The sequence below is a fragment of the Ptychodera flava genome, chromosome 19, assembly GCF_041260155.1.
Source record: "Ptychodera flava strain L36383 chromosome 19, AS_Pfla_20210202, whole genome shotgun sequence".
NCBI classification, from domain to species: Eukaryota; Metazoa; Hemichordata; class Enteropneusta; family Ptychoderidae; genus Ptychodera; species Ptychodera flava.
This window is the reverse complement of record NC_091946.1, coordinates 1,009,116-1,034,656: the sequence shown is the minus strand read 5'-3', so window position 1 is coordinate 1,034,656 and position 25,541 is coordinate 1,009,116. Positions and strand designations below refer to the sequence as shown.

Below are 25,541 nucleotides of genomic sequence, written 5' to 3'. Positions count from 1 at the left end.
AATTTTTCATATTTTTTTACATCTTTGAATTTAATAATAAATTAATATTACCAAATTAGTTATAAATATGTTGACACTATTAATTGTAAGATTTGTACGGCAGGATTTGTAAATAAAATTTGTTTTTATGATTTTACATGGGTTTACATATCAAAAAATTATTAAAAATTCTTTCAAATTTCAAAATGTGATTTTACAAAAAGTACTTCAAATACAGGAAAATTGTGCCGCACAAATCTTATCTGTAACCTTGTTAATAGGCTGTAAAAATTCCATGTCCCATATCTCATTTCAAAGGTTGGATTTAATTGGTATCAAATTATGTAGGAAAACTGTTATTCTGTCAAAATTGTTGAAAACAAGCCATATTTGCACCTCTTTTGAAGTCAAAGAGCAGTCTTTTTGGTTAATCTCACTTTTGACACCTCTTTGACACTCAAAGAATCTAAAAATGCATTTATAATAGCAGTCACGCATTCTGAATGCAAGCACTGCCTTGTCAAACTTTCCTAAAAAACAGTAAAAAATGACTTTCCCTTTTCAAACATTTTTTTAAAAGCTAGGGGACCTCTACCATAGTTAATACACTAAGGACTCCCCAACTTCCTCTTATTTGGTCAGTTTTTCAGAAGTTTCAATGGGCTATAACTCTGCAATGCTTATGACCCCAAATGTCTAGTTTTTTTATTCCACAGAGAATGTTGACTTCTTTCATGTTTTAATAGTTTTATTGAAGTTTATAACTGACGCTCTAGCCTTTACCGCTACCTTAAACCACCAAAAAAAGAATGACAAAAGTAAACAAGGTCTGAAACTTTAGGTTATGGAGTTCAACTTTAGCAACATGCATAGCTGAAACAGTTAGTCCCTCTTAGTTGGACCATAGACAGTCTTCCCCCTCTACTGTCTATGGTTTGATCTGGTCTGTTAATATGTAACAGTTCATAAACAATGACAGGAAATGACTCAAGCCTGTTTAAGACACTGGCCATCACTCCTGCACATTTGCAGGATTTCGCTTTTTCTTACCTCATATGCACATTTTTGACACTGACAAGTTCATTTGAACAAATTCACATCTCAACCCCTGCATCTAATTCACATCTCAACCCCTGCATCTACCTGTACACCAAATCGTGAGATGGTAGCTTTGGCGGTATGGGAGCCTTTGTGTGTGACGGACATACATCCGCACATACCCACAAATATACAGACATACAGACGCCACTCAGACTCATCATATAAGCTCTTTTTGGTATTTATATACAAAACCAAATATGAGCTAATAAAATCAGTTGAAACATGTCTGAGTTATGGCTCTGTACATGAAAAAATCGTAATAAAATGGCCGCCTGGCGGCCATATTGGATTGTATCACAAAACAAATCGACGTGCATCTGTATGACATATGAAGTAATCCTTGTACCAAGTTTGAATGAAATCACTCCAGGCATCTCTGATATATCTGCGTGAACAGACGGACGCACGCACGGACATGACCACACTTACAAGTCCCCCTGGACAGTGTCTGTGGGGACGACAAAAGTACCTCAGAATCAGGCCTTATTTTACTGTAATACAATGTTACTGTAAATTTGATAAAATGCCAACACACTTGTGGTTGAATTATAGAGGAAAAAAATCATGCAGTTAAACACTGGTCGAACAATTGGAGGTTGTAAAATAATTAATTATCCAAAAAATAGTGGGTGGTCGAATTAATGGAACAGTCAAATTGATGGAGTGATTACGGTAATGTCAAGGTTTCCTAGTATACTGTAACATTAATGTACACATTTGCAGCACTTATGGAAGCTTTGATATTGACAGATAAACAACTTGAATGATTCATTCATAGCAACTAGATTTTGAAAGATACTGTATATGCCTGAGTTCACAAGAGTATTGACACTAGACTTACTTCTTGGTTTTTGCTCTCAATTGTGGCTCTAAGAGAGATTACTTCTTTATCTCTTATATCTAGTTTTGTCTTATTGTCCTGTAACTGCATGTCCCATTCTAATTTCTTGTTATTAACCATGATATCAATCTGCCTCATCAGCTCTTGTAGTTCAGCTTCACAAGAAGACAAGGAACCTTGAAAGAGTCTACAAAATATACAAAATTTGCCACAATGTCAGGTTCACAAACAACAATTCTGACAGCAAGGGAATAGTATACATTTATTCACAAATTCAATATGATTGCTCTGTTCTACCGATATGCCTTGGGGTTTTGACATGCGAAAATCTTCATCACAGGATTAAACAAGTCAATGAGCTACACTTGAAGGTATTGAAAGTAACTTTCTGTGTTTAAAATAATATTTTAACTTAATTACTGCAGATTTAAACTGATTTGCAACATTCACTACATCATGGACCCTCGACTTCATATAGAGTCACCATACTTCATATAGAGTCACTATACTTCATATAGAGTCACTTTTCTACGTAACTTTCTACGTAACTTGACAATGATGCATTGCTGTTTGTCCAGTCATTAAATAATATATTATATTGTAATGTACTGCATAAATTGCATGGTATTTTAAATATCAGCATAAAATTTACTACTTACCCAGCTTCCTGAGCTTGCTTGTGAAAGTCGGTCATCATCATCTCTATAAGGCAACACAGCATAAGAACACATTCAAGCATGGAAACAAGCTCAGATGCAAGCAAGGCTATATACCTTGAAGAATAACCTTTACTGACTTTTTACATGTAGAAGTGGTACCCTACTGCCAGGTGTTAAATGCCAGATGTAGCCCGTATAGTTCCCTAAATAAATGCTCTTGGGGAGTACCCTTTAGATTTTTGATCATCATGTAATGGCTATCCTTTGGAAGTTTGGTTGTAAATATCTTAATTTATGCAGAATGAACTTGTTACAAGTAATGTAAATGGAAGTGTTTATTATAATTCCATCAGTATATTAGGTTAAATTAGTTGTAAATCTGTTTTTTCTCTTATGGCTTATCCTTGTCAACTGTCCAACAGATGTTATTGCGGATGCCAGTCTGCAGCTCGGTCACTGAGCAAAACGTTCTTTAGATGTTACTGTTAAATTTGTGTATGAGCATAGCATTTCTGTTTTATCCTCTGAATGTTAAAAAATGGCGTTGCAAGGTGCTCATACTGCTGATACAATAACAACTGTATGAAAATTGGTATTTCAACACACCACTGTTTTGCAGTGATATGCTGTTTATCAAAAACTTTGTCCACTGCATCAATATGATTATGAAAGATGTACAACAATTTTCATGGTTTGAGGATTTAAAAACATTCAGAAAAATTTCGAATACAGTGGTGTAATTATCTCTTCCATAAATGCAATTATTACTTTCATTCGTTATTACTTCATTCTGATATTCAAAAGTGATGATTTCCACCCATACAACAAGCGAACGAATACCAGTCATTCTTCTTCAAGGATAGGAATGCACACCTGAACAACACTGATTTTTAAATTCTGAAGACGAAATATCAGTATCTCACCATGTAAACATTTTCAAAAATCAAATAAAAAGAACTGCATGACTCGGTTATTGTTCATTCAAAACTACTTACCGCCAACTGGTTTGGACGCTGGGCGCCTGTGCAGACGAGCAGCGAGCCAAACGCCGCTAAATTCAAAATAAAATTGGAAGCTCTGCTTGCACAAGTTCCTCTGTATTAGTCTGTAATTCTTCAGCGGGTGCTGTGCCTGTTCGCACAATTTTTGCCGTAATTGCAAACTCTAAAATGCTATTACGCAAAAGTTTAGGGAAACATAAAACTGTTATTACAAGAAGTTCATTCCGACCTTTGATGAATCAAACAAACTTCCAATATCTGTGAAATACAGGTTCCTGCCTGTCACAACTTGCTGTTGGACGTTTAACAACATTGTGTGTGCATTGCACTATGGGAAAATACCTTTTAACTTGCCAATAAAAAGACACTTCTAGAACCCTCTAGCTTCGTCCGGCTTTGGCTGCCAGTTCTTTGTGCAGCTGTTGGTTGGTTGGTTGCGCACAACGCAGGGTCGCAGAAATGACAGGCATTAGGGGGGAATTACAACCGAGTGACAGTGGGATAGATTAAAATTTCTTTCCCATAGCATAAATAGTGCAATACTAAACCTAAAAACAACTTCATGGTGTATTTTTTCTAATCCATATTTATCCTTCGATGTCAACATACAGGTTTTCGTAGTGTAGTGGTTATCACGCTCGCCTCACACGCGAGAGGTCCCCGGTTCGAACCCGGGCGGAAACAACTGTTAAGGTTTTGCTTCCCAGTTTTCGTTCCTGCAAATTTTTGCATTGAAAGTCATTATCTTCTTCACTATCTTTTTAAATTTTCAAATGGAGACACGCAACAGGGGCTTTACACCGTGGAAAGGCTCGCCTCACTTTTCTCGAGAAGTATATCTTCTGTAAACTAAGTAAAGGTGACTGCGTTGTTGAGTTGCAGAAGTCTCGAATCGTGCTATCTCAGTATCTGATTAAATTCAAATTTAGAGTATGGTGATGTCTATACTTACGCGGTATTCTCTTGCCGTCGCATAAGTATAGACGTCGCCGTACTATACATCTGAATTTAATCAGATTGGAAACAGGAATGTTCGCAAATTGTTATCAGGTGTAGCTGACAGGACACTGCTGCCAGAAATTCGGACATAGCTTACACAATAACAACCCCTTACTCAGGGAAATGGTGATGGTTACAACTTGAAAAGATGAAAAATTACAAGAAATCAAATTGGTAAAAAATCGTCAATGAAAACAAAAAGTTACACTAATAACTATTCCAGAAGAATAACTAACTCTACAGGTCCAGCTGTCATCAATAACAACATTCACTTACATTTGTAACACATCTTGATGTACCATACCATACTCTCTGTTAGTATTTGTTGAGTAAATGAAGATTGATTGATTGAACAATGAAAACCTCAATCCTATTGGTATCAATCCGTTGCATTTTCAGGCAAACCGAATTTAATGTCGAAATCGAGGATGCAATTTTGAAATATCGTCATATTTTTTTCAGTGATTGTCGTTATAGAGTTGACATATCCAACATCGGATTTTACATGTAAGGGAGCATTCGTTTTTTACAGGGAGGGGGATCGGTGGAAATCAGGGGGTTGCCAAAACCGTTTTTATGGGGGGGGTCAAATTTTACAATCAATGATTGGAAGGGGGTCAAACTTTACAAAGGGTGGTAACAAGTGGATGTTTGTGCAAGAAATTCGATTTTGGAATGTCACCGAAATGTTGATTCACTATCTTGTCTATGAGGAAAATATGAATAATTTTTTCAATACAAAACTAGGTAAATCTGTGTATTTAATTACTCTTGATTATTGATATTAGTGTATTTGATTAGACTAGAGTGATTACAAGTTCACGTGTCTGCAAAAAAAAATTGATTTTGGAATTTCACCAAAAATGTTGATTCGACATTGTGGTATGTGAGGAAACTTTAAATATTTTTTACAATACAAAACTAGCTATTAAAATCTGTACTTTAAAAAAAAATTGACAATTGATGTAAATGTACGTGACGAGAAAATCATATTTGAAAGAGCAGATCTGAAAAACCAATATGACACTGGAATTTCACCCAGTGGTTATTTGTAAAGTTCAAAAAGGATTCTTTAAAGTTCAAAGGTCAAATGGAAAATTATAAATCAATTAAGATATTATTGATACGGACTGTGACATCTGGGGGAGGGTCGCTGTTTTTGTGCATGAAAATTGGGGTGGGTAACTCTTTTTCTTGCAAACACTTTTGGAGGGCCTAATTTTTCAGCCTAAGGCCATAGGGTGCGAAGGGTTAATGAATTAAATCTGATGAATTTTTTTTTCCGGGGGTGTAACATTTTACAATTGATGAATTTAGGGGTTGAAATTTAGAAATTAATTTAGAAATTTAGAAATTTGATTTGGAGGGACTCACTTTTTACATTTCATTTGTCGCTCAAGTTTCACTGAACCCCCTCCCCGTAAAATACGAATGCTCCCTAATTAGGATCACTTTTCACTGATCTTCGCTACACTGTTGCTATCCAAATGTGACAATCTGTCGTGAGACTCCCCAGCACCCGTGTACAATATTTGCTGCGAAAACAAAATGCATAAAAGACAATGAAACCAGTTAAGTCAAATGCTTTACATCAAAGTCGGGAACATGTCATGGGTGTTTGTCCCTGAAAGTTGCTTTTACATGGTGTAAATAATTTTTCACAATCTGCTGATATGGGGTGTCATATACTTGTACACGGGTTTTGACTCATAATCAAATCAATAGTGTTTTTGTTTACTAAAAGTGAATTAAATCACGTTAATCATTTTGCTAACAAGTCCAATAAACATGTATGGAACACAGTCTACTAGTCATCATTTTTTATTCGCCAAACAGTAATAGTCATGTGGGTATTGCTATTCAGAGAAACGAAACAAAACAAAACAAAACAAAACAAAACGTAACGGGGAGGTGAACCAGTACTCCTGGCTTGTCTTACCTTTTTTAGTTTTATTTTTACTATTTGTTTGTTTTTCTAACTTTTCTTACTTTATATTCAGGTATTTGATGTAACAAGCATTTAACTGGCAACACTTTGTCTTCAAATCGCTCAATTAGAGTTTGTCTTGTACAAATCACTCAATCAGAGTGTCTTGTACAAATTGCTCAATCAGAGTCTGTTTTGTACAAATCACTCAATTAGAGTTTGTCTTGGACAAATCGCTCAATTAGAGTTTGTCTTGTACAAATTGCTCAATCAGAGTCTGTTTTGTACAAATCACTCAATTAGAGTTTGTCTTGGACAAATCGCTCAATTAGAGTTTGTCTTGTACAAATAATTCAATCAGAGTCTGTTTTGTACAAATCGCCCGATCAGAATTTGTCTTGTACTCAATTGCAGTCTCTCTTATACAAATCACGCGAACAGAGTTTGTCTTGCACAGATCACTCAATCAATTATTTAAATCACATAAACAGCGTTTGTCTTGTACAAATCGCTCAGACAGATTCTCTTGTTCAAGTCACTCAAACAGACAAATCGGTCAATCAGAGTATGTCATGTACATATCACCCAAACAGACTTTATCTTGTACGAATCACTTAATCAGAGTCTCTCTTGTTCAAATCACTCAAACAGAGTCTGACTGACTGATTTGTAGAAGACAAACTCTGATTGAGCGATTTGTACAATACAAACTATGTTTGAGTGATTTGAATGAGAGAGACTCTGCTCGAGTGACTTGTGCAAGACAAACTCTAATTGAGCGATTTGTAAATGACAAACTCTGACTGAGCGATTTGTACAAGACAAACCCTGTTATAGTGATTTGAACAAGACAGACTCTGATTAAGCGATTTTTACAAGACGAACGCTGTTTAGGTGACATAAACAAGACAGACTCTGATTGAATAATTTGTAGAAGACAAACGTTGTTTAGGTGATCAGTACAAGATATTGTAATAATAAGCTTGTGGTTCGTAATTTCATCTGCCAAATTTTGTTAAATTTACATAAATTTTCATATGCAGATTTTAAAGAATTTTGTTTACCTCATTTTATTTGAAAAAAAAATTCTTAAAATCGGTTGGGATCTTGTAAGGCAGCATCTATGCTTGCCAAGGTCTCTTGTCTTGGCAGTTGGATGCACCTAGAAATCAGGTAGTTAGTGCCAAGTAACGGGACTCAAGCGAGCGGACGATGGGACAGGCAGTTGTTGTGCAAAAGAGCTGCCCTGGGCTGTACCATTATTTTGCGGGGAGGGCAGAGGGGTGTGAGGCACTGCAAAACGGGTGACTGTGTAAAGCTATGGTGAACGGGGGACCTATCGTCCAGGACAACCATCCAAATAAAAAATGTGAAAATTGATATATCCAGTCATCCTTTTGGATTCACTTTATAATAATCATATCCATTTACAATTTTTTTTAAATATTTTATGATTTTTTTTATTGAGGTCTTCAATAATGCTTACAACACTTGTAGAAATGTGAATACAGTTCTATCAAATCATGAAGGTAGGAGAAAATCACCTCCATGATCAAACCTTAGACAGTAAAATCAACCATATCCATAAGAGTCTGAGAGATACAATATTATGAAACTCTAAAATGGATTATTCATTACGATGTGAAGTAGGAATAAGTGTTTTTAGAACACCTCCCCATTTTTTGCTGTGAGAACTTAATTTGTTCTTTTTTATTGCCAAACAGTACTCTACCTTCTGAATAGTTTGTAAATATTTTTTGAAAACCAAAAGGTCAGGTTTTTTATTGTCAAATTTGGCCAGATAGATGTGTCTTTTTGGCAACCAATATCAAAAAGTTGATCAATATAGAGTATTTCACATCACCAATTATAATTTGACTGGCTTCTGGTAACATGTTTAGTCCTGCTTTACTACCCCACAGTCTTAGAAAACCATCCCAAAACTCAGCTACATATCTACAGTTGTAGAAAAGGTGTAACGGTGTTTCATCTTCTTCTTTACAGAATGTACATTTGCTAGATACAACTCGGGGTGGTTTCATTTTACATAGTGAATAATTTGTAGGCAGAATGTTGTGCAGAATCTTAAATTGAAATTCTCTGAGTTTTGAGTCAATTGTTACCCTAAAAAGAAGAGCATAGAGTGTAGACCAATAATTAATATGTTTGTTAAATATAAAACTGAAATAAATTCTGATTTTGGGCTAATAAAGTACTGATTTACAATATGCTTTGTAACAATTTTTGTTGTACAGCAGTTAACTTCTATGGAGAAATTGTCGAAACTAATTTTTGTTTGCAGTTCTGGAACAGAGAAATTTCAAATATATTCTATGTTTTTCCATTTAGCTGGAATGGCCCTCATCAAACCAAACCATTTCAGAATAGATGATTGTGGGACTCCCTTTTCTCTCACCTCATTCCAGTCCAAAAATTTACCATTTTGTTTGAAAAGTTGACCAACATAAATCCACAATTATAGAATTCTGGGAAATAAACTGATTTCCCTCCAAAGAGAATGTTCTTGTTGTTCCATATGACTTGATTCATACTTTCATCTTCATTTGTTTCATTCTTGTAACCATTGTAGTCAGACCACACAGAAAGCATAGTGTAAAAGAAACCAGAGATTTTGACATGTAGCTTTTTAAGGTCAAAATTACATTGTAAAAGTAAATCAATGTTACCAAGATTTCCTTTTTTTTTTTTTAAATTTTCCATGGATGGTTCACATTTTCATCACACAAGCGTCTAACCCAATTTAGTTTTTGAGCTTTATAAATAGCTTTTAAGTCTGCCATGGATAGACAACCCTTTTCAATCTCTCCAATAACAGTTTGTCTACAAATTTCATCGGGACCTTTCCATAAAAACTTGTACAAAAGTTTGTTGACTTCTTTTAATCTATCATAAGGAACATCAATCACATTCATTTGGTGCACAGGTACCATGTGCTACTTGCAAGAACTGATTAGATTTTGGTTAGTGTGGCTTGCATATTAATGAAGTTATGCAATATCTTTTTTTTCCATACAATGGTTTCCCTATGGAGACGGTAGTGACAGTGTAGACATATATCAAGAAATGCTGCACAAAATTTCATGAAACTTTTCACAGATGACAGTCTCAGAACATTATGATGATACTGTGAGTGTCATGTCAATTATCTTCTCATTTGCATATTTAATGAACTTTTGTTATTAGTGAGATAACTCTGAAATTCCTGCACCAAACTTGATGATACTTGCAACAAATATTGATCTGATATATATCTAACTATACTTTGAAGCATTAGGCAGTGTCAAGTTAATAAATAGCTCATTTGCATATTTTATGAAGTTTAGTAATTAGTGATATAACTCCAAAATAACTGCACCAAATGTGATGAAATCTGCTGCAGATACTGATCCGACAGATATCTAATTGTGGTGTAGAGTGTGAAGTTAATTAAGGGTTCATTTGCATATTTAATGAACTTTGTAATTAGTGATATTACTCCAAAATTAAAGCATTAAATTTGATGAAACTCGCTACAGATGTTGATCTGATAAATATCAAATTGTACTGAGAAGCATTGAGTGTCAAGTTAATAATTAGCTCATTTGCATATTCCATGAAGTCTTATAATTAGTCATATAACTCCGAAATAACTGCATCAAATGTGATGAAACTGCTGCACATACTGATACGACAGATATCTAACTGTGTTGTAAAGCATTTAGTAGTATAAAGTCAATTAAGGGTTCATTTGCATATTTATTAAACTTTGGAATTAGGTATATATCTCTGAAATTTCGGAACTAAAATTTTGTGAAACGTGCTACAGATATTGATTTGATAAATATTTACTTGTGCTATGAATCATTGAACAGTGTCAAGTTAATGTAGGGTTTATTTGCATATTTAATGAACTTTGTAATAAGTGACATTACTCTAAAATTACAGCATTAAATTAAATAAAACGTGCTACAAATGTTGATCTGATGGATATCTAATTGTCCCATAAAGCATTGAGCAGTGTCAAGTTAATTGACAGCTCATTCGCATATTAAATAAAGTTTTGTAATTAGTGATTAAACTCTGAGAGTACTGTGCGAAGTTTTAAAAAAACCTGCTACATATAGTGATAACATATATCTCATTGTTCTGTGAAGCGTACTACTATTAATGAACCTGTTGTAAAACACGTGAGCATATTCAGTTCATATCTGGTCATTTATTAATCCTTCACACAGCATGGCTTTATCTTCATCAAGTTTGGGAATGTTTGGATTGTCTAGGAAAACTGTGTCACTTTGACTAAAATCAGGGTTGTTATTGTTTGAAATTCTTGAATGATAGAGATGTTGATAATATTCTTTTATTTCAAGGTTTATTTTGTTCTGGCCAACCATCTCAGAATAATCTCCCCTGAGTAATTTATTAATTTGACTTCTTTTTGAAAGAAATTTTTTTCTCCATATTCAAGCCAATTACATCTTGATCTAACAATTAAACCCTCTAATTTATAATCATATTCATCCTGTAATTCACTTTCAGTAGATTGTACGGAAGAATTTCCTCTCTGCCTTTTGACCGTGACGTACAACTTTTAAAATATCACTTGTGAGCAAGCGCAAATGCATTTTCAAATTGTTACAATAAGTTCACTGATTAGGTATTAGGTTTTAGGAAAATAAATAAATTCCTTTCAGGGGAAAATTTTCTATTTGGCGACAGGGTTTTTCCTCAGCTCCCTAGAAGGTTGATAAAGTAAAACAAGGTTCTTTTACAAGGTATAAAGCAAAAAAAAACCTTGTAGATTATATTGGCAATGTCTAAATCGCATGCGCAATGAACTATGCAAATTTTTCAACCTGCTCCGCCACAGGACGGAGATAATGTCTGAGCTCGGAGGGAGGTCAGCGGATACTGATATTTTGCAACTGACTCGTGAAGCTATCAACTAATTTAGGCTACCTTAACTAATACTAGTAATGAAGGGGGTGGAGGAATCGCGATTGAAATATTTTTTTTTTCAGATCCCCCTCAATATACCCTAAATAATGCCAAATCCCCCTATATGATCAAATTTTTTCAAGGCCCCCCTCCACTGTCACAAGCCCGTATATCTATCAGTAAAGGATGTGCGCGCAGAAAAAATACACACGTCACGCTGTTCCATTGGCAGATGTTCAACACTACCTGTTATTAGCAGTTGTAAAGTCATACTCCTTTGATTCATTTTTAAACGTATCAGTGAACTTTTTGGATTTATCAGTCTAAGCCAACTTTTTTGAGTTAATCCAACTCTTGCCAGGTCAATTGCTCCTGCCGAAGAGCACACAAAATGACGATCGTGAGAGAATGGGCAAATCGTGAAGTCTGGCTAACTGTCATATTGTAAAAAACTTAGCGCAGTGACCTATACCAAAAATTTGTTTCAAAAGTACAAGACAAATATGAATTAGGTGCTACTCAAAATTGACAATACTGGAAGGTTAAAATATTCCATCAATTGAATGTTTTCATCTCTGAAATTTTGAGTGTAATAATGGCAAATTTGGTTGAAAAATAAACAATTTCATTTAGTCACATATTTTTTCATTTAGTCTTTACTGTTCAAAGTTTTGCTTTTGGTATTATTTTATGACGAGAATGTGAAAATGTGACCCTATCTATGCCAGAATTCCAAAATCCCCGATATTAAAGTCTCCTGCAGGTCTTCCATATGTTGCTCTTTGGCCTGATCTTGTGTACAAATATGTTTCACTGTCATGAGTGTCATTTGACCGAAACTCTTTTTCAACTACCATGTTTACATCACTGTCAGAGATATCTCTATCACTGATCAGGTATGCAGTGACAGTGACACTGCAGTAGCAGGGCGGCACCTGATAGTGACACTGCCCGCAGGGAGTAGCTGTATTAACTTTGATAATTTTGACAATATTTTTGTTCAGTTTATACAACTGTGTTCTACTCCCTGCAGCATGTTGAACTGTCCAATATCCAGCTTGCTGACACAGCCTGTGTATGTGTGTCATGCATTTGTGTCAATCACAACTGACTGTCAGTCTGGACTCTAATTAAATTATCCCCAATACATAATTAACAATAGGAGAGAGAGAGAGAGAGAGAGAGAGAGAGAGAGAGAGGGGGGGGGTTCCAATGCCTGTTTAATAGGTACGTTCATCCCATTGTCTACAATCTTAAAAGACAGGCTTGTTTCTAATTTTCGAGTACGTAGAGTACAAAGAGCCGTCATACATGATACGAAGAAAAAAACTTTGTTCAGACGTATAGTTTTGATCTCTACACGTTTTCTTATTTTGTTGCTCAGTTGGTACAATTTGTATGAAACAAAATTAACGTAACTTAAGTTCCTTTTGCCTTTAAACATGTGTAATATTACCAACATGCGAGGCTTTAAACTGTAACATCTAATTTTCTGATGGCATGTGCTCCTGATAAGAATTTTGACAACCAACATAGCATCACTGGACATCGGACAATGTAGCGCGTTTTTGCCCCTCTCCCGGGCATAAATGCGAACATTTTTATCAATATAGATTATCTTACCGCTCAGTTGACTTAGTGTTACCGTTGTCAGGATTTGGATTAGCTGTTGTTTGTGAACAATCCTAAAACAACTGATAAAATCATTATATTAAAGTTAACATAATCTCAGCATCACAATAAAATCGTGAAAATCGTACTTTGGATCTTCTGCGAGAATTCGAATCAAACCCTGTCACCCGTAACTAACGTTATTTTCGTTTCCTGTATCAAACAAATTTGGAGTTTTGGATAAGAAATAGAATTTTCATAGATCAATTAGAATAGAAGGAACAGGTTGCCGTGCAATTCAATGATATGAATATAAAACACAGCACATATAAATGTATTGAATTATGGTCGATTATGGTAATTGCATTCGATTAATGGACGTGGCATAGGCGCCTGTGATTGGTCAATTATTTAGGAGCATCAGTTCCATCGGTGATTGGCTAATTGATGACTCAGCATCCTTAAAATGCTAATTACATGTACATGTACATGTACATCAGTTCCATGCACACTTGCCACGAGTCGTCTTAACAAGCGCTATTTCGGCGAAAGTCGTCCTGTAATGTTATTGCGCCCATGGACTTTCAGTATGAGACCAACAGACAGAAAGAACATTGTGTCATTTCAGGTATTGAAGAAACTACTGGCGAATATAAATTTCACAGGTCGGAGAGACAAGTCCACTGCTTTTTAAGAATTTGGTGAAACATAGGATATAATCGTTGTAGTTATGGCGTTGGTTCAAACATGTTTGTCATTCAACAGGTAGCACCTATCGACACAATCATCGTGTGAATAGACAAAAAAATGCTTAGGGCTGGACCATTTGATATCCTGGGGGGGGGGGCTTGGAAGATTGGTGGAGAGCCATTACTTTTTTTCCCACCTGCTTCACCATGAATTATTTTTTTTCTACAGGGCAATATATGCTGGCAACTTTTTTTTTCACTTTCCTTCTTCGAGATATATATTTTTTTTACCAAATTTCGGTGCAATGTTTGTTTGCTTGGTTTTCACACCCAGTAACAAGATGCTGTTTTATCGCACACAGACTGTATTCAAGAAACTAAAAAAAGATATGTAAATACATGTACATTTTTGATTCACTTTACAAAAATATCAATTTATAGATCTTATTTATACCATGGGTGACACACTGAAAATACAAATCAAACAACCTGATTACTGAGTTCTACATTAAGCATTAACAAACTTACAGTGAAAACTTTTCTGAGAACATCACTGGTGTCAACAGTGTTCTCCCCAGGATATTTTGACAAGAGAGCGAAAATGACAAGAGATTAAAATGGTGTTATTTGATGGCACTTGGGGAGTATTTTTTCCGATTTTTTTTCGTATAAAAAACTCAAAGGAAAAGAGATCTGAGACAGTGTTCGATAACTTTTACTCCAGTTCACTGATTTCAATGAAGATTACATTTTTTGAAAACGAAACATTTATTCATCGATGTCAAAATTATACTATAACACTCACGTATTCTCATCCTGATACACGTCCGGCCGAGCCTAAAAATAGGTCGTTTTGCTTTGGGAAGGAATAGCGCTGTTCACGGTTACAGGTTTGTTACTAAATATAGCTGTACGCGCGCGACATCGGACACGCAGCTTGAAATGCGGACAAATTTTATCAATGTTGCATGCGTTGCTGTTTTTGCAGCTTGTACTCTGAGTCGTGAATATGTTTTTTAGTATTCACGTTACACAAGCAGTCGCCCACTGAGATGTATTTTCGTCGTCTTGCATGCGTAATTTTCAAAAGCGTAATCTACAAATGCGGACAAACATTTATTTTTGCATATTAATGAGAGAACAGTGACGTAAACTGTGAACGGCCCTATACACAAGCGAATTTCTAACCTCCTAAAAAACTTCAGTGTACTCTGCTGTCCTTGGTTACCCTCAAGCTCCTCCTTGGCATGTTACTCAGCTAAGTGGTTACCTAATATACGGTCCCTATGGAGGGACCGTGGATAACGTAAGGCCTGAGCCATGCAAATATGGCTGCCATCGATATGAGTTGCACATGGGCCTTAGGGACCGTTCAGTTTTTACGGCCGGGGGCCGGCAAAATCCAGGGGGGGGGGTCATCATAATTTTGGAATCCGCAAAGGGGGGGTCATTGCTTTTTCACTGGTAGGAAAGGGGGGGGGGGTCACCACATTTCAAAAACATAATACCAACAATAAAGTTCATTTTATGCCATGGCCAGGCCCGCTACAATAAATATACATTATGTATTACCCATGACCCTCTTAACGGGCAGACGCCTTTGGCGACCCACTCCAATTAGGTTTACTTCATGCAATGGCCATGATCCGACCCTCCTTACCGGCGGGCCGCCTGCGGCGGTCTACTACAATAAATTGACTTTATGTAATACTCCACGGCAATCTTACTGTAAAATTCCCAATTGAAGCCGCGGCTTGTATTTGAAACATTTTTGAGGGACCCCTGGGATCACGCACTGAATAATGGTAATGGCCGCGCGCCTTCGGTGGGGGGGGGGGGTCATCAATTTTTTTCGTCTGACAAAGGGGGGGGTCATTTTTTTTTCACAAAAAATGCAGGGGGGTCTATATTTTTTTGAACACCGCCGACAAGATTTTGCCGCCCCCCCGGCCGTAAAAACTGAACGCTCCCTTAGTATATAATGATCTCGGATGACAGCGAGATTTGCTAGATCGATGAGAATTACATTTGCAGCCTGCAGAATCGACGCTCACGCTTGCATTTTGCTTGTAAATCACCGTCAACTTTTTAGCTCCGCTGTCAGCGACGCGGAGCTTATCAAATAGGTTGATTTTCCGTCGTCGTCCGTCGTCGTCCGTTGTCCGTCAACAATTGCCTTCTCCTCGAAACCACAAGTCCAATTGCTTTGAAAATTTATATGCAGCTCACTTGGGGTGACCTCTCTTAAGTTTGTTCAAATCGTGGTGAAATTTGCATATTTGTATTTTTGGGGTATTTTTTGGTGTTTTTGGTAAAAAAATCTTCTTCTCTGAAACCGCTTGTCCGATTGCTTTGAAATTTGATATGCAGTCAGATTTGTTCAAATCGTGCTGAAATTTGCATATTTGTATTTTCAAGGCAATTTTTGTCATTTTTGGTAAAAAAATCTTTAAAAATCTTCTTCTTCAAAAGTACCAGTCAGATAGCTTTGATATTTGGTACATATATCCCTAGGGATGATCTATTTCAGTTATTGTGCAGAAATATGCAAATTTGCATTTTTAAGGCAATTTTTGCCATTTTTGGTCAAAACATGTATTTCTCTTAAAGTACTGGTCTGATAGTTTTGAAATTTGGTATACAGGTTTCTATAGATGAACTAAGTAATAAATATTGAATTTCTGATGAAATCTGTAATTTTGTATTTTTGGGGCAATTTTTGCCATTTTTGGTCAAAAAATGTGTATTTCCAAAAGTACTGATCTGATAGCTTTGAAACTTGGTATACAGGTTCCTACAGATGAACAAAATAATATTTATTGAAATTATGCTGAAATCTGCAATTTTGTATTTTTGGGGCAATTTTTGCCACTTTTGGTCAAAAAATGTGTATTTCCAAAACTACTCATCTGATAGCTTTGCAATTTGGTTTACAGGTTCCTACAGATCACCTGAATGATATTCATTGAAATTATGATGAAATCAGCAATTTTGAATTTTTGGGTCAATTTTTTCCATTTTTGGTTAAAAAAATGTGTTTCTCAAAAAATACTGGTCCAGCAGCTTTGAAATTTGGTATACAGGTTTCTATAGATGAACTGAATTTGATCTTTTGAAATTATGATGAAATCTGCAATTTTTATTTTTGGGGGCAATTGTTGCCATTTTTGGTCAGAAAATTTTATTCTCAAAAAACTACTCATCAGATAGCTTTGGTTGACATGTTCTTAGGGATGATCCGATGTGATATATGCAAAGTATGATGAAATCTTCAATTGTTTATTTTTGGAGCTATTTTAGCCACTTTTTTCTGGCCACTGCATTGAGCTATCAAAGATTTAATTTCCACCTTCTTCATCAACATGTGTCAAAAATAGTTATTCTCTACATAAACACAGCGGAGCTATATCGGCCGCTAGGTCGCTTGTTATCTCGTACATTTTATTGTTTTATTTTTCAAAAAAATAAATCTTTTTCATTTCTGGCAAGGGGGCGCTCGGAATTTACAAGAGGGCGCCACGCCCCTGTTACCTTATTCAGGGAGAACACTTAAAGTATATATTTGTAAAATCATATACATTTATGGCATTTACTTGTGCTTGAAAAAAATATGTCATTGTCTGACAAGTGTCCTGGTTTGAGTGATATTAGCAAGTTGAACAGTCCACTTGACTGACTGAGTCCACTTGACCCAGTTCATGGCAGGCTGTCTCTCTTCTTGTGGTATTTTGACAAAATCCATACATTCAGATTTACACATTTCTGGAAAACACTGGTGAGCAATTTCAATTTCATCATACTTCCTCTAATCAGAAGGTCATGTATACTGTACAATTGTTCATATTCAGTGATTTAGAATATAAAGGAGATGACTGAGAGAAAAGCCGTCTGAAATAGTGTGAAAATCTTCCTCAATGAGACCACTGCAGACGAGTTCTTGTTTTCAGTTGCTGAAAGCTACAGTGATAGTAGCTGTAACTTTTGACAATTTTTCAGTGTTTTTGTTTGTGTATTTATTTCAGTTCCTCGTTTAATAAATTCTAAGTTATTGTTCCTCAAGCTTGACACGGGTTTATGCTTTATAAAACTCCAGAGCTACTGCTTGATTTTTATTGATGCTGCAGTGTGCATCGAACAATTGCCAAGATTTTTTTTTTCCGAGTCGCAATGGTCCATAATTGTTTTTCCATCAGCCACTTAAAGCCAGATTTTTTTTTTCGAGCAACTCCACCTGGCATCTTTTTCTTCCCCCAAATCTTCCAAGCCCCCCCCGGATATCAAATGGTCCACCCCTTAATGCCTCATCGGGCAAGCAAAAGTATTTTTACAATGCGTATCGCCGCAATTGTCGTCCTTTACCTAAGGCACAGTGCTTTGTAATTTTAAAGTTGTAAATCTCCATCAAAGGCCATCATGGGTTTCCTTTCTTATTAATTTAGGTATGAAGATTGAGTTTATGAAATGTCATGGGTTTGCGTCATTAAAATGAAATAAATATGCTGCCCTTTTAATGTATTATTTATGGCTGTCTACTGTAACAAAAATTTATACATAAATAGTTATCATTTTATTTTATTTACGCACTATCTAAGAAGGGTAATTTGATTAACAAACTAATTGGTGGTCCATTCGAATTCCGGGTTTGACCTATTACAATAATTTATGCGCGTTTATGAGACCTACTTTCTGATTGGCTCCGTTCAGCCAGCGCTGGAAACCAGCGATAGATCCGCGAATCTCTGCGTAATCAACCACGGGCACGGTCTCTTAACGGGTTCGCTGATCACTGCGTCTCACGTGACTAGCTAGACGCAGCACGTAGTAAGACGCATCTTTGTGCTTGTCACTGAGGCGGGGACCAGCCAACTTAACGGGTAGCGCCAGCTGTTGCCGTAAAGAGGCGCGCAGTTTACGACGATGGCGTTGACTTGACTTCCGGAGTCCAGAGATACACTCGCGCATGCGTATTGCGTTTGTACAGCGTCAACAGTACGGTAACCAGTCCGGGTTATGTCCATACAGAGAGGATAGTACGATTGACCAATCAGCGAACCTGCCGCCGCCAACGTCATGAATACTTAACCATGCAAACCTTGGCTCGTACATTGCAACGAGTTTGGAACTTTTCGGCTTGATTTCGCCCTTTATTTTTAGCACTGGGTAGTTTTTAGATATAGACGTTACGCACAATGTTCAGTGCGGCCGAGATGGTGACCGACACAAGTGGTTAGTACATTGAAAATTACTTATTTGGATGAATTTCCTGGCCGGGTACGGCTCCCAGAAATCAGCATTTGACCCTTGTAAATCTACAGTAAGTTATTTGTCGCCAAATATCGCCTATTTTTGGTCAAATTTCAATTTAACCTTGCCATCTGCAGTATGCAGAATTTTTCAAGCTTTACAAAGATGGGTCAACTGTTTTAGTCGGTCATCGGAGCACGATGGAGCACGATTTTTTCGATCACCATGCGTTTCCCGGTACGATTGACCCTTCGCTCAGAAAAACGCGCGCCGGATCAATCGCCGAGAAGTTAACCAAAAGCTGGAAAAGAGAACGAAAAACGTCCAATAACTCTTTGTCGAATATGGTTAAGGGTAAAGAAACTCAGAAAACTATTCCTGAAGAAATCTTACAATTTTTAACACGGTAGAACGTCGCCAATCGACTGGAGCTAAGATACTTCCGGGTAGCCAACAGTCTCACTCGATCGGTGGATCTGTCAGGTCATATCGCGATCTGAACAAAGTGAACCAACGTAACCTTTGACCCTTGTTACATATACAGTACGTGATTGGTTCTTGCCTTAATTTCATTACATATACGGTACGCCATTGGCTCTTCCCTACTATCCTCTATATGGACATAACCCGGACTGGTAACTGAAGTGAAGAACAGCACTCAGCTCAGCGCCACAGACCAATCTTCGTTCCGTCTGAAACATCCTTTATTTACCATTTGGTGTGTACTGGGTAAAATCTGCTACGATTTCCTGTGAACGAGGGGAGGGGGGGGTTGGTGGGGTGGTGTGGTGTTAAGGCAATCAGCTCAAACCGTATTCACGCTGCACACTAGCCCTGCGTACCGTGCTGTGTGTTTCGGGCGTTACACGGCCGTGTAACGCCCGAAACACACAGCACGGTACGCAGGGCTAGCTGCACACCAGCTATCCGATATTTACAAATTGTAAGGAACAGATCGCTCTCAGTCAATTGCATTTGGTTTCTTGGTCACAGCAATGTAACTCATTTTACGTCGTCTGTAAACGTATGGGACAACTTTCTCTTGAGTAAATATTGATTTATTTCATCCCATATAAGTGAAATGGGCGTGTCTGGGCATTGCCTAGACTCCAGACCTCGTTTGATGTCAATTTACACCGTTTCTCTCTCTCTCTCTCTCTCTCTCTCTCTCTCTCTCTCCGTTTGGAGAGAGGCAAATCTACAATCATCCTAACAGTGAGATTGGCAGGCCCCACAGTTTATTTGTGGAAATTACCTCATCTTTATGAACCATCTTGTAAATTTCAATACTAATAATGCACATCGTCTGTCAAAGTGAATTCTGCATGAAATACATTTGATCACACCAATTAATGCTTTCATTTTAAATGTTATCTTATACTTAGGAAATGTTTTGTACTTATACCAACATGGCTGAAATGGAAATTGGATCTGAGAGAAGAAAGACGAAGAATCCAGTACGATTAATTGTTAGTAAGAACAGTCTTCAGTGTGAGGTGTGTGGATATGAAGCTGCAAGTGCTGCAAGTCTGAAGATACACATTAGGATTCACACAGGAGAGAAACCATACAAATGTAGCCAGTGTGACTATGCATCAGCTAAAAAGTGTAATCTCACCAGACACAAAGAAAAACATTCCAATGCCAGAGTGGAGTGTGAAATCTGTGATGCTCAGATTAAGTCATCATATGTCCACAAACACAAAAGACTTCATTTCAATGTCTCTGATCACAGTATGGAGTATGGAGAAACAGACAGTGACTCTGCAGTTCAGGCCCAACAGAATTCACCAAAGCCATCAAGTTTTGCAGCACACTCCAAATCTTGCAGCAGAGATGATATTGGAACACGTGACTCCATTGAGGTTTTGGAAACATCTAGACTTGATTTGAGGTTACTTTGTAATACGGTATTAACACTTTTGCAAAGACACTCTCTTAACTGTGAGCAGTGTGGACCTGTCTTACAAAATCAAATGCATGTTAGCATTCCAGAAACATTATCACCCTCAGAAAAAAACACATTGCCAATTTCACAAGGAGAAAATCACAAAGGAATGATACAAGGTCTTTCAAATTCAAGATTTCTTTCACAAGGTAATATGCATAAAGAGCACATACCATTAGCGCACCAAGAGGTATCTAATAAAAAGCATTGTGGACTTGAAAATTCACAAATTTTTGTGATAGACAATCATAATGTCACACAGACTTTTCAGTCACCTACAGTGTGTAATAATGTCCATGATATGAACATCATTGATAATAATAGTGATAATAATTATCTCCATCAAAGTGAATTTGGAAACAAGATCAAAGAAGAAATGCATTACCAAATTAGTGAGTCAACTGTCGGTTCACAAACTGGTGGTACTGCAAAAGGAACAAGGGAAGCTGATGGTTTCAACCATGGTCAAGAATGCAAAACAGGCATTGTTGCTAAAGAATCAGCCCTGAAGAAAATCAAAACACAGGCAATCCATAAAGAAGCAAGAGAAACAATATCATTGAAAAATGATAACTGGTGTCTGAACGGTCAACAAGATTCAATTCTTGAAAGAACTTTTAGCCATGTCTGTGAGCATATTCCCAATTCTGATGATATTAAGAACAAAGAACAGGTTATAAAGTACAAATGTAAATACTGTTTATATTGTGCTAGCTCAGAAGTAGACTTATCTCAACATTTGAATAGTCATACAATCCATGATTCTGGTGACGTTGTAATGTGTTCGCTTTGTCCCTTCTTCCCATACAACCAAGATCAATTGAACAGTCACAGGGAAATTACCCACAAAACAAAAACAGCTTTAGCAGAAAGGAGGAAAGATCATGAATGCCTGTTTTGTGGTAAGATATTCCACTCCACGTGCAAACTCAAGGAACATTCCAAAAGAATGCACAGGAGACAGAAATTGAAATGCAATCAATGTGGATATACATCAGACAGATATAGCAATATGAAACGTCATAGAGAATCACATGGAGGCCATCATGACAAAGTTGTGAAATGCAGTCTGTGTGATGCAGCGTTTAATAGCAAGTCTGCTCTTGGAGCACATGAACGCACACACAGTGACATCCTGGATAAACATTCTGTACATAAATGTACAACATGTGGGAAAAAATTCCGACATAAAATTGATCACACATTCCACATGTTTATTCATTTTCAAAAGAAATTGTTTCAGTGTCCTGAGTTGAGCTGTAGCACAGAAAGTACTTCTGTTGCAGATCTCAAAATACATTATTTTCAGGAACATTCCAATACATCACATTCAAATATGCAAAATGACTCAAAAGATTAATAAGTGTAATTTGAATTGGTTCTACAAATTTGGTAAATATTGGGCTCAGGGATATTACTTTCATTGAGTGTTCCAACATGCTGTTTGCTATTGTGTGAAACAAATAAATTGCTGCCGATACATCAAACAGAAACACTGAAAATATTGCAAAATTTTTTTAACATAGGTGTCAATACAGGGACGACATCAAGGTGTAACATTTAGGAATTGCATGAGAAGATACAACACAGAAAGTGTAGAAAAATAAAGTGTATATCAGGATATATAGACATCTTACTATTAATATGCAAGCCAAAGTCGGGGATTACAGACTGCAAATATTATTCATATTAGAAGGATTGAAAGTTGATGTGATGTTTATTAAGCAATAATCCTTGCTACAGGCAGGTATACTACAATGTGCAATATGAAGCATGAACCGCTCAGCCAGAAATACACAGGGTGAATTGTACTAAAATTGAGTGATATGCACCTGTGGTTTACCATTGTATCATATCAAAATTCATGGTTCTGGCTTTTCAAGTTGTTTTCTTTGTAGTTTTAGCCCCCCCCCAAAAAAAAATAGAAAGCAAAATCAAAATGGAGGGAAATGTTATCAGAGGGAAATTCAGTGCCCTGGACCTAGCATTGTTGAACAGAAGGATATATATGACACAGACTTGACTATGGCTGTGAGATGGGCGAAGACGACAAAGGTGACAAAATAGTACGGCAAAGCCCTAGCTAGACTGAAAGATCCATCGCTCTAGGACGCTTCCTACGCTTCCCTCCTCTTATGAGAGGGGAGCGTAGAGAGCGCCCTCACCCGACGGATCTTCAAGTCTAAGCCTTAGCAACATGCTGCAAGTAATGCAATTTTAAAAACGAAACTACCAATGTTTACATTACTAGTACTCTGTTAATTATCTTGATGTATTTTAATCATGGAATTAGTTCTAAGTTTCATGCTACTTAAACACACTTTATCTTCACATTAATATTCTGTGCCAGCTGATGAGAGGCCTGACTTGGCAGGATATATCACTATTTTAGCACAGCTAGTGTGTGAGCTCTTTTTTAATCAGAAAGAAACACTTGACACATTGATATTATAGAATTTTATGATTAGTTTTTGTCAGGCCTTTATAATTGAGTAGCTTGTACATTTCATCACAATTTGAACCCACTGCCATCTAAGTAGAGTATTATCCTTTAGTATTGGAATTCTTAGACATTGCAAAGTTAGTAATCAGACCAGAAACTGCCATTTCTGCATTGTTGATTGGTATACAACTACATGTACAGGCTGTGAACATCGGCCCTCATTTCCAATTGGAAAAACGTTATTGCTAACACAATGAGAATGTTCTATTAGACCCCCTAATTTTACATATTGCATGGTTATATATATTCTTGAATTCTTTACTGTCAAATGATGTCATATCCAGTCATATGCGTATTTGAATTTCCAGCTGACAGGCAACGTGCGAGTACCGCATGCCACTTTGCCCGTCTCTAATTAACTACAATTTTGTGGTTCACAATGCCTAGATCATGTGATTGATATTGAAGAACTGATTTAAGAATAAGAATGCAGAGATCTCTACAGTTATAGGGCACACTGTGTTTGTGCTATGCATGTCTAAACCACTATAGATATACCACTATGATATCACTCCTTAAAAGTTAGATCTTACAAATTTGCTTGTTAATGTTTTCAAACAATTTTGCAACTTTTGCCAAGTGGGAATTAAAAGTTACTTGTCAAAATAATCAATATATGTACCATCATTCACATCAGATTAAACTTCACATACTGTTAGGGTTTGATACAGATTGGTTCAATGATTTACAGCCTTCCACATCTGTTACGTATGATAGAGTGTAGACTTTCTTTGGAAGATGTACTAAGAAAGAGATTTTCTTTGTGTTTATAGTAAACACCTATTGCCTGGTCATGAGGGCTATAGCACCCATCTATTACCCCAAGGGGCCATGTGTTACTAGAAACACATCGCTATTCCCCAAGGCTGTAGGCCGAGGGGTATAGCGATGTGTTTCTAGCTAGCTGGTAACACACGGCCACGAGGGGTAATAAACGGGTGCTATAGCCCGAATAAAGACCAGGTAATAGGTGTTTTATAACACACCACATGCTTATGTTGTAGTTTTTAGCTACTATAGACTATAGTCTATAGAAGCTATTGGGATGGGTATCCATCCGACGTCTGTTGTCAGTCTGTATGTATGTATGTATGTATGTATGTATGTATGTCCATTTGTGAGGTGTCCGTCCACTCAAATATCTTGAGAACCGCAGTGGTTACTGATTTGATATTTGTTGTGTAGATGAAAAATGTGATTTTGAGAAACTGTTTTTGTTAATTTTTAGCTCCCATTTGCCATACATATATGGCAATTGGGAGGTTATATGGTTGAAAAAAGTCTGTATGTGAGATGTCTGTCTGTCTGTATGTATGTATGTATGTATGTGGGATGTCTGTCCGTCCAACGCAAAAACTCACGAACCGCTGCACATATTAAGCTGATTTTTGGTGTAGTGATGCCATATATGGTGTAGATGTGCCATTGTTAAAATGAACTTTTTAGTCTCATTGATATGCAAATGAGGTAGAAAAACCGGCGAAAATGGTCAAAAATCAATAACTCAGGAACTACTCATCTGATCATTGTCATATTTGGGTTTTAGGTACCTTAGGTCCAACTCATTTAAACATATAGATTTGATGTCAATATTTGATGCTTTCTATTTTTAATGAAGTTTTGCCATTTTAGCCATTTTAGTAAAAAATCTTTTTCTCCTAAACCAATGGTCTGATCGCTTTAAAATTTGGCGTGCAGGTGCCTTGTGATAACTCAAAATAGAATTCATCAAAATTATGGCAAAATTTGCATACTTGTATTTTTGGGCAATTTTTGCCATTTTTGGTTAAAAAAATCTTCTTTGAAACTGTGTATGCCATTACTTTCTAATTGGGTGTGCAGGTTCCTAGGAGTGACCTGAAGTTGACTCTGTGAACTCAAGCTGAAATTTGCAAATTTTGTGGTACTTTTTGCCATGCTTTCAAATTTGGTACATAGGTGAAATGTAGTAGGTCATTCATTCAAAGTCAAGTACTGCCTGTGTGAATGTGCACATTATGATTGTGCTGTTTCAAGCTGAGGTGCTATTTGCACCAGTATACCAAATACTAAGATGCTACATGCTACATGCTACGGTTTTCGAGTTCATTCATTCATTTTA

The 25,541-nt window shown here is 36.7% G+C and overlaps 2 protein-coding genes and 1 non-coding gene across 7 annotated transcripts in view; 2 read left to right on the top strand and 1 right to left on the bottom strand.

Annotated features, from left to right (window-relative positions):
- Window positions 1–3,913, bottom strand: part of LOC139118338 (centrosomal protein of 63 kDa-like) — a 51,923-nt gene extending 48,010 nt beyond the window's left edge. For both annotated transcript variants that reach the window (XM_070681601.1, XM_070681602.1), the window contains exons 1-3: window positions 3,576–3,913; window positions 2,581–2,623; window positions 1,922–2,108 (exon numbers count right to left, since the gene is read on the bottom strand). In XM_070681601.1, the coding sequence (XP_070537702.1) occupies window positions 1,922–2,108; window positions 2,581–2,621 (228 nt within the window). In that variant the 5' untranslated portion in view covers window positions 2,622–2,623; window positions 3,576–3,913. The remainder of the gene's footprint in view (window positions 1–1,921; window positions 2,109–2,580; window positions 2,624–3,575) is intronic.
- Window positions 3,914–4,192: 279 nt separating this feature from the next.
- Trnav-cac (transfer RNA valine (anticodon CAC)) lies at window positions 4,193–4,265 on the top strand. Its single transcript has one exon. It is a non-coding gene; the product is annotated as a tRNA-Val (tRNA).
- A 14,566-nt stretch (window positions 4,266–18,831) lies between these two features.
- Window positions 18,832–22,560, top strand: LOC139118341 (zinc finger protein 91-like). Of its 4 annotated transcripts, XM_070681607.1 has the most exons (3): window positions 18,832–18,971; window positions 19,635–19,707; window positions 20,375–22,560. In XM_070681607.1, exon 3 carries the CDS (start codon window positions 20,378–20,380, stop codon window positions 22,295–22,297), a length of 1,920 nt encoding a protein of 639 aa, XP_070537708.1. In that variant the 5' UTR covers window positions 18,832–18,971; window positions 19,635–19,707; window positions 20,375–20,377; the 3' UTR covers window positions 22,298–22,560. The 4 variants fall into 4 exon arrangements, with proteins under 4 accessions (XP_070537708.1, XP_070537709.1, XP_070537706.1 ...); XM_070681608.1 differs by lacking the exon at window positions 19,635–19,707 and having other exon boundaries at window positions 18,834–18,971; XM_070681605.1 differs by lacking the exon at window positions 19,635–19,707 and having other exon boundaries at window positions 18,841–19,059.
- Window positions 22,561–25,541: the final 2,981 nt, after the last annotated feature.

Bases quoted from the DNA above. Each gene is read 5' to 3' on its own strand.
- LOC139118341 (XM_070681605.1), top strand. From the start codon at position 19,000: ATGAATTTCCTGGCCGGGTACGGCTCCCAGAAATCAGCATTTGACCCT. The intron at 19,060-20,374 runs GTAAGTTATTTG...TCTTATACTTAG, and splicing joins TTGACCCTTGTAAATCTACA to GAAATGTTTTGTACTTATAC.